Source organism: Carlito syrichta, unplaced genomic scaffold (genome assembly GCF_000164805.1).
Source record: "Carlito syrichta isolate Samal-C Ts95f unplaced genomic scaffold, Tarsius_syrichta-2.0.1 Scaffold312739, whole genome shotgun sequence".
Lineage (NCBI taxonomy): Eukaryota > Metazoa > Chordata > Mammalia > Primates > Tarsiidae > Carlito > Carlito syrichta.
In genome coordinates, this window is record NW_007256835.1 from 1,275,776 (window position 1) to 1,284,943 (window position 9,168).

Here is a 9,168-nt window from a genome sequence, read left to right on the forward strand (position 1 = left end):
AAAAAAAAAAAAAAACTACATTTGCTATAGACATTTTTTGTGTATATAATTTCAAGAGGATTATAGACCCTCAGAAGTCCATTTAGAGACTCCAGGTGAACGACTCGTTGTCCCTGCCAGGAGATGAAGATTCATTCAATCACTGTCTAATCTTTTTAGAGATCTTGTATCTAAAAAAGAGAAAAAAGATCAGGCATGACAGCTTATACCTATAATCCCAGCATTTTCAGAGGCCAAGGTAAGAGGATTGCTTGAGTCTAGGAGTTCTAGACCAGCCTTGGCAACATAGTGAGACCTTTTCTCTACAAAAAATTTTTTTAAATGAGTCGGGCGTGGTGGTGTTCAGCTACCTGGGAGGCTGAGGCAGAATCACCTGAGCCCAGGAGGCCAAGGCTATGGTAGCTGTGATTGTGACACTGTACTCCTGCCTGGGCAACAAAGTGAAACTCCAACTCAAAAAAAGAAAAAAACGCAAAAAAAAAAAGAACTGTGGATTTTGAAACTTGTAAGGTTAGCAACAAGTAATAACTATTTAAGTTAAATACTGTAAATTTCTCTATATAGTTACTAAATTGGTCCCAGGTAAAAAATTGTTCCAAAGTGTTCTTTAATTAAACATGCTAAAAAATTTTAAGCTCTTTCAGTTTATGGGCATAGTTATAACTACAAAACCTATTAAAGTTCAACAACTCTCAATTAGTGGCTTAAGTTTGTACTGACAATTCTGTTTGTAATTTATGTATTTTCCTATTTTCCTCAAATCCACCTAATTGAGAGGGTATTTTAAAAGTTTACCAAGTTCACATGAATATGAAATTAAATTTAAATACTTCAAACAAACAGCAGCACTTTGAATGTGATGTGAAATCCAGAGTAGCTGCCACCAATTAACACTATGTGGACTATGCTCAATAGGAATTTACATTCTGCGCTAATAACATCCTACACAGATCACCCATACAGTGGAAATAATTTAAAATATAGACTTGTGAGATGCTGAAGAAATAAATTATCGATTCCACTAAGATTTACTAAGCACTTTCTAATCAATCCCTATGAGAAACAAACCTTCATCATAAAACTACCATAAAAAATCCTATCACACAGTTTCTCTCAGGAATAATTCTGACAATGAGTAAACATACATACCATTTTGAGAATCAGAAAGATAATTGGGTTATTATGGTGTTTAAGGGTTAACATGTGTCTGCTCTTTACTGTGATTATCTGGCAAAGACTTGGTGGAGTAAGTGGGCTTGTTATGATGCAGAGCTGTGAGGCTCCAGTAAATTGCACCCAACTGACAATTATTAACTGACATCTTGGAAAAAAACCTGGAGGATTACTTAAGGCTCACGTTTCATTTAGAGAATACAGTATAAATAGCAAAGCGCCTCGACCGCTTGGGTTTCTGGTTTCTTTTCTACCAGCGCCCCTTAGTGGTTGAGATACAGAATGGCCTTTTGGGTAGAATTAAATCTGAAGCAAGACAGTAAAGGATGGGTGGACTCACCTAATGACCTCTTTGACAGTAATCATAATGCCACCTTGAGTGGCAGCTCTAAACTGACACAGGGAGTGGAGAGAGGGCACAGCTTTGTCCAACCCTGCAAATCTTTCCAGGCTTGCAATTGCCTTCTTCCTTTCCAGCTTCCCCAGAATCCATAATAAGATCTCTTGGCAAAGTGACCTGGCAGAAAAAATAGTTATGAATGAGCTTGTCATCTTACTCTATGTATCTAACAAGATAATGTTAAAAAAAAAAGAAAGACTGTTAGTTTCCACTGCATTCTAAATGCTGGCACAGTACCCTAGTGCCACTGAAATGCAGGAGTGGAAAGTATGTATCGTGTGAATTTCAGAATGCAATACACTGAAATTCAGTAAGTGACTGGCTAATATTTGGCTTTAGATATGCTACATGTGTCCCATGTGATTTTTTGTTGTTGTTGTTATTTCAAGTATATTACTGCCTTTGGATCAGGCTGCAGAGGAAAGCATACACAAATAAAAATCATCTACTAGCAGTGGGATCAATAGCTGGGGGCCAAAAAACAGCATACCAACAAAATATTACTAACTCCTAATTCTCTTTCATCTGTGCCCATCAGCTAGGAGAGAAATGGAATTAATATCTGCATCATCTCTGACAAGAACATTACAGTGTTGTGAGGACTTGGGTTTTAAAAACTAAAACAAGAGTCATTACGTAGACCGTCCTTTGAAACCAGGCCGGGCACAGTGGCTCACGCCTGTAATCTGAGCACTTTGGGAGATAGAGGCGAGAGGACTGCCTGAGTCCAGGAATTCGAGTCCAGCCTGGGAGACATGGCAAGACTGCATCTCGACAATAAATTAAAAAATTAGCCGGGCATGGTGGCACGAGTCTGTGGTTCCAGCTACTTGGAAGGATGAAAAGGATCACCTGAGCCGTGCAGGTAGAGGCTGCAGTGGCTGTGAGCATGCCACTGCACTCCAGCCTGAACGACAGAGTGAGACTCCTACTCAAAAAAAAAAAAAGAAAGAAAGAAACCAAATTCACATATTTGCAGCCTCCAATTTCACTGCATTCTCTCTTGTCATTGCTGTTGTGGCTGTGGGCTACAATAACATACTGACCAGAAGTTGGAAAGTCCAAGGCATATTATGAATAATATGCAAGACTGAATGTTTTTCCTTCACCGCTTAGTGCTGATGCTAATGACAGCTACCATGAATGGAGCTTACTAATTGCCAGGGACTGTGCTAAACACATTGTTGCATGTTTAGCTTTCACAATAACCCTGTGAAGAAGGTACTAGTATTGTATATTGGATTACATGTGGGAATTTCTAAACACTAAAATCATACTTCTGTAGGATTTGAGATAGGATATAAACCCTTACCAGGAGGAAGAAACAACACCAATTACTATTAAAACAGAGCTGACACAGAATCAGTTCTACTTAAATTCTATTACACAGGGGTATTTTCTAGATGACTAAGAAATCCCTTTTTTCTAAACAACACTGCATCACTAACACCAAATCCCAGGCTAAATTACAATGTGCTACATTCAGACCCAGATTTCTCAAGCTTGTTTTCTAACTTCCCACAAGGTCATTATGATCCATCCTCTATATCCTCCTTCCTAGACATGTAATTGCAGTATTTATCACTGATCAAAAAGTGGCATGTTTACACATGTAAAGAGAGATTCGCTCTTTGATGTCTAGGACAGAGCCTGGGAAAAGTCATTCTAACAACTTTTTTTTTTGTTTGCATTAGAGTCTCACTCTGTCGCCCAGACTGGAGTGCAGTGGCACGCTCCCGGCCACCACAGCCTCAACCTGCTGGGCTCCGGTGATCCTTCCACCTCAGCCTTCCAAGTAGCTGGAACTACAGGCGCACGCTATCACACCCAGCTAATTTTTTGATTTATTGTAGAGAAGAGGTCTCGCCAAGTTGCCCAGGCGGGTCTCGAATCTGCAGGCTCAGGCAATCCACTCACCTCAGCCTTCCAACGTGCGGGATTACAGGCTGAGCCACTGAGCCCAGTCATTCTAACAACTTTATTCAAGCCAGGCAGTGGCTGACACCTGTAATCCCAGAACTTTGGGAGGCTGAGGCAGGAGGATTGCTTGAGCCCAGGAGTTTGAGACTAGTCTGGACAACACAGTGACACTTTGTCTCTACCAAAATAAATCCAAAAATTAGCCAGGCATGGTGGTGCATGCCTGTAGTCCCAGCTACTAGGGCGGCTGAGTTGGGAGGATTGCCTGAGCCCAGGAGATCAAGGCTGTGGTGAGCTGTGATCATACTACTGCACTACAGCCTGGGTAACAGAATGAGACTCTGACTCAAACAAAATAAAAATTAAAAATAAAAGCTCTATCCAATACCCTGCCATCTGCAAAGTTCCCTTTCTTTTCTAGATGAGCAAATGAGGGGATCCCAGTGTTTTTCTGACTTTGAAATAATCGTTTTAAAGTGGCATGAGTCTTATATTTAAAATTTAAAAACAAAACAACACACAAAAGCCGACTCCATGATTAATAAGCAAATACAATGCCATTTATAAACAAATAAGCTTCCCTTGTTGTTTACCTTATGTGAGACACACTCTGCTTGGTAAAACAGTAGAGAGGAAAAAGCACTCCTAGGACTGGAAGCAGGGAATCCACCAAAACCATTAAAGGTTCATTCCCAACCACATACACCTAGGGAAAAGGAAATAGAGAGGAATACTATGACTTCAGGCCAAAGCACACGGGAACCCAACACCAGGCACTTAGCACAGCGTAATGTCTTATCTTAAGCAACATCTTGTTCTAAGACACACAATTTTAGTTCTAAGGATGTACTTAGATATGACGATGAAAGCACTGGAATTTGACAGATGGGCTGAAACAGAGAGAGATTAAACTAGAGTAGTACCCTCTCATGTGTACAGCCTGAAGAACTGCCCAGAATGGTTGAACTCACCCATTTCCCGACCTCTTCCTTTCCTACTTTGATTCTCCTAATCTGTCTCTTATTCACCTGCTGAAGACCCTGCTACAAGAACTACGAGAACTAACAAATTTGGAAAACAAAACAGTCAGGTGTGGTGGCCCATGCCTGTAATCCCAGCACTTTGGGAGGAAGAGGTGAGCAGATTACCTGACCCAACAGGTTTGAGATCAGCCTGGGCAACATGGTGAGACCTCATCTCTACAATTAAAAAAAAAAAAATTAGCCAAGCGTGGTGGCACACACCTGTAGTTCCAGCTACTTGGAAGACTGAGGTGGAAGGATTGCCTGAGCCCAGCAGGTCAAAGCTGCAGTGGTCGTGAGCGTGCCACTGCACTCCAGCCTGGGTGACAGAGCTAGACTCTGACTCCCCAAAAAAGAGCTCATTAAAATTATGACATCTCGGCCGGGCTCAGTGGCTCAGCCTGTAATCCTAGCACTTTGGGAGGCCAAGGTGAGTAGATTGCCTGAGCCCGCAGTTCGAGACCCGCCTGGGCAACTTGGTGAGACCTCATCTCTACAATAAATCAAAAATTAGCCAGGCGCTGGTAGCGTGCGCCTGTAATTCCGGCTACTTGGAAGGCCGAGGCGGAAGTATCGTCGGAGCCCAGCAGGTCGAGGCTGCGGTGGCCGGGAGCGGCCACTGCACTCCAGTCTGGGTGACAGAGTGAGACTCCAACTCAAAAAAAAAAAAACAAAACAAATTATGACATCTCACAAAACTAGTACTAGCAGCCCTATTTTAAAGATGAGGAAAGGGATGTTTAAAGAGGCTCTTATTTATAGAATCAGTATTGAATAGGAATCAAAGTATATGGGAAACTAAAGGTCATGGAGGCACTTTTGCAAACTGGAAAAATCTCTGTGCTCTTCTAGTGAGTCTTGTACCTTTAAATCACCCCTAACTTTGCACACCATTAAGCCTCCTGACTCCTCTGTGGAGCTTTATAACTAAGAAGTCAGCTTCCTGTGCATGATCTAATCTCCATAAGCCCAGATAAATGAAGTACTTTGTATAACAGTGTTCAAAAGTAATATGCAGGCCTAATTATGATATACCAATCATAAAAATGAAATAAAAAGAAGAGATTCCCCCACATAATGTAAGGGTCTACTGTTCAGCTCTGGATCCTGTGTTCTCAGAAGTAATCCCTGTGGAGCCATCCTTCCTTAACAGAATCCTTTGGGAAAAAAATTTAAAAACCTCCAAACAACAACAAAAAACAGATGGAGTTAAATTTCCATTAGGTACTGGCTTGGTAGGGTCAAAGCTCCTCAAACTTTAACACGAACTCAATCAAGCACAATTCTCAGAAGTATCTGTTGTTGTGAATAAATTCCTCCATTTTCTTCTCTTCTTCCTTATACTTTTCTGTATTTTCTCACAAGAAACAAGCACTACTGTGTGTGTGCATGTCTAGGTCTCACTTTGTTACTCAGGTTGGAATGCAGTGACACAATCATAGCTCACTGCAGTCTTGACTTCCTGGGTTCAGGTAATCCTCCTGCCTCAGCCTCCCACATAGCTGGTACTGCAGACGTGCACCACACACCCGGTTAATTTTTTTATTTTTTATTTTTTTGTAGAGCTGAGGCCTCGCTATATTGCCTAAGGTGGTCTCGGACTCCTGAGCTCAAGCAATCCTCTCTTGTCTTGGCCTCCCGAAGTGCTGAGATTACAGGTGTAAACTACTGCACTCAGAAGAAGTACTACTTTCATATTTAGAAAAGACTGTACAGTTATATTTACACATACATATTATTTTTTTCATATATAGATTTGGCAAATGTTTGAGTACCAGTTATGTGCTAGCACACTGTGGTCCTGTAGAGACAGTGGTGGACAAAGTATCTGCTTCAAAGGAGCTTATATTCCAGTGGAGGAGATGGGCAATAAACAATAACTATACAATATCAGATAGCAACAATGATACAAAGAAAAATAAAAGAGGTTAAAGGGATAGCGATGAGGGAAGGAACATGTAGAAAGAGACAAAGAAAAATTAATGTGATAATCTCTATCAATTCACCAATTACTAAATTCACAGATAAAAATACAGAAATGTAGCTGGGCTCGGTGGCTCAGCCTGTAATCCCACGCCTTTGGGAGGCTGTGGTGAGTGGATGGCCGGAGCCCGCGGGTTCAAGACCCGCCTGGGCAGCGAGACCTCATCTCTACAATAAATCAAAAAATCAGCCGGGCGTGGTAGTGCATGCCTGTAATTTCGGCTACTCGGAAGGCTGAGGCGGAAGGATCGTCGGAGCCCAGCAGGTCGAGGCTGCGGTGGCCGGGAGCGGCCACTGCACTCCAGTCTGGGTGACAGAGTGAGACTCCAACTCAAAAAAAAAAAAAAAAGAATACAGAAATGTGAGGGTTTTCTTCAAAGAGAAAAGATTCTTTTTTTTGAGTCCGGGTCTCACTATATTCCCCAAAATGGATGGCAATGGCATGATCACGGCTCACTGCAGCCTTCAACTCCTGGACTCAAACAATCCTCTTGAATCAGCCTCCTGAGTAGCTGGAACAACAAGCCCATGCCACCACACCCAGCTAAATTTTGTATATTTTTTTGTAGAGATGAGGTTTCTACAAAAAAATTTAAAAACTTATCTGGGTGTGGTGGCACATGCCTATAGTCCCAGTACTTGGGAGGCTGAGGCAGAAGGATTGCTTGAGTGCAGAAGTTTGAGGCAGCAATAAACTATGCTCTCACCACTATACTCCAGCCTGAGCAACATAGCAACACTCTGTCTCTAAAAAATTAATTAATACAATAAAATGAAAAATAAAAGTTTTGGACTGACAAAACAATAATCAAAATTCAGTTTCACATAAATATGTACAATTATTATATGTCAATTAAAATACAAAAATAATTAAAAATACATAAATAATTTTTTAAGCACCATTTATTTTATCTGCCTTAAGGGTTGCTATGCATCCTAATGCCCAGATTGCATTTTGTAGATGAAAGATAGGCAATGATATTTATTAAATGGACCCAGTTCAAGTTCTACTTCCTAATAGTTGTTATATATTTACTATTCAGTTCTTTATTCATTCACTAATTCAAATATTTATTAAGCATCTAACTACTATGAAATGGTTTTTCTCCTGTAAATTCTAATAGCATTTCAAAGCTTTTAACAGATCATTGGTCCATGAACACAATATATAATTATCTCCTAACTCCTCAGTTAGCATGGAAGACAAAAGCAAAGTTCTCTACTTCAGCATCTATCAGAGTAGATTATTAAGTTGTGTGCTACCTGGACTTTTGAAGAACAAGAAGTTTGAACCCAGTAGTATACAATTTAAAGGAACCCATTGCTACTGCTTTTATGAAGCAAACAATAACTACCATGTATTACGTGTCTCCTCAAGAATGAGCCAGATAAACATTTAACATACACTCAATCCTCCCAAGAGTCCTAGAGGTGGAGCATTTCTGCTCCCATCCTAAAAATGTGGAAAAGTGAGGTTCACAGAAGCAAAGTCAGTTCATCAAAGACACACTGTTAGCAAACGGCAGGGCCAAGATGAGCCCAGATCTGCCTGACATGAAATCCATCACAATCCACAGAGAGAGAAAGCAGATTAGTGGTTGCCAGGGGCTGGGAGGAAGGAGAAATAAGGACTGATTGCTTAACGGCTATGAGATTTTCATTTGGGGAGATGATAAAGTTCTGGAACTAGATAGTGGTGATGGTTGGGCAGTGTCATAAATGGATTTAATGCCACTGGATTGAACACTTTCAAATGATTAAAATAGTAAATTTCATTTTATATTTATTAACCAGCATTTTTCAAAACCCAAAACAGGTATCCCTGGCCTATCAATAATTACCTACCTTTATGTATAATGATATTGTCATTGCCTCAATCCCTAACCCATACCAATTTTACCCCAGCTCTCCTCACCCTCAGAACCAGGAGATCTGGGCTTGTCAGGCTGTTAATAACCCTAGTCCCACATCTCTACAAGGTAAAGCTGAAGTCCCCAGTGGCACCATGGACAGCGGCTTTCCTAACATCTCCCTTCTTCCTGCTGGGAGTCTTCTCATGTAGCTCCCTTCTACCAAGTATTACAGCAGATCTCCAGGCCATAATACCCAAGCCAGCTGCTTCCAAGGATGGCCCCTCCTTCCAATCTCTGGTCTAGCACTGAACTCTCAAGCAGTTAGAAGTTTGGTCTGCTCCTGACCTCCAACATCACTCTCTTTACACTCCCAAAGTAGAATCTGATCACTTCTTCCTTAATGTGAACTCTCCAGATCACTGATTTTATCTGGTGTTTAGTAACCTATTTAGGGCCATGGTAAAACAGACTAATTCAATCAACGCTGCATTTTGACCTCTGCCAGCTCTAACAATGAACAAATGCCCTAGAAAAAAATACTCCTGAGCTGGGCTTGGTGGCTCACACCTGTAATCCCAGCACTTTGGGAGGCGGAGGCAAGAGGGAGGGTTGCCTGAGTCCAGGGTTTCGAGATCAGCATGAGCAACTTGGCAAGACCTCGTCTCTACAATAAATCAAAACAAAAAATTAGCTGGGTGTAGTCTGGCAGTGTTCAACATGCCTGCAGTCCCAGCTGAAATGGAAGAATCACCTGAGCCCAGCAGACTGAGGTTGTGGTGGCTGTGAGTATGCCTGGGTGGCAGAGTGAAACTCTTTT

General features: G+C 41.4%; 1 protein-coding gene across 1 annotated transcript in view; it reads right to left on the bottom strand.

Moving 5' to 3' along the window:
• TANGO6 (transport and golgi organization 6 homolog) overlaps positions 1–9,168 on the bottom strand; it is a 237,730-nt gene that overhangs the window by 158,091 nt on the left and 70,471 nt on the right. The window contains exons 8-9 of the mRNA XM_008070045.2: positions 4,087–4,199; positions 1,514–1,690 (exon numbers count right to left, since the gene is read on the bottom strand). Of these exons, the coding sequence (XP_008068236.2) occupies positions 1,514–1,690; positions 4,087–4,199 (290 nt within the window). The remainder of the gene's footprint in view (positions 1–1,513; positions 1,691–4,086; positions 4,200–9,168) is intronic.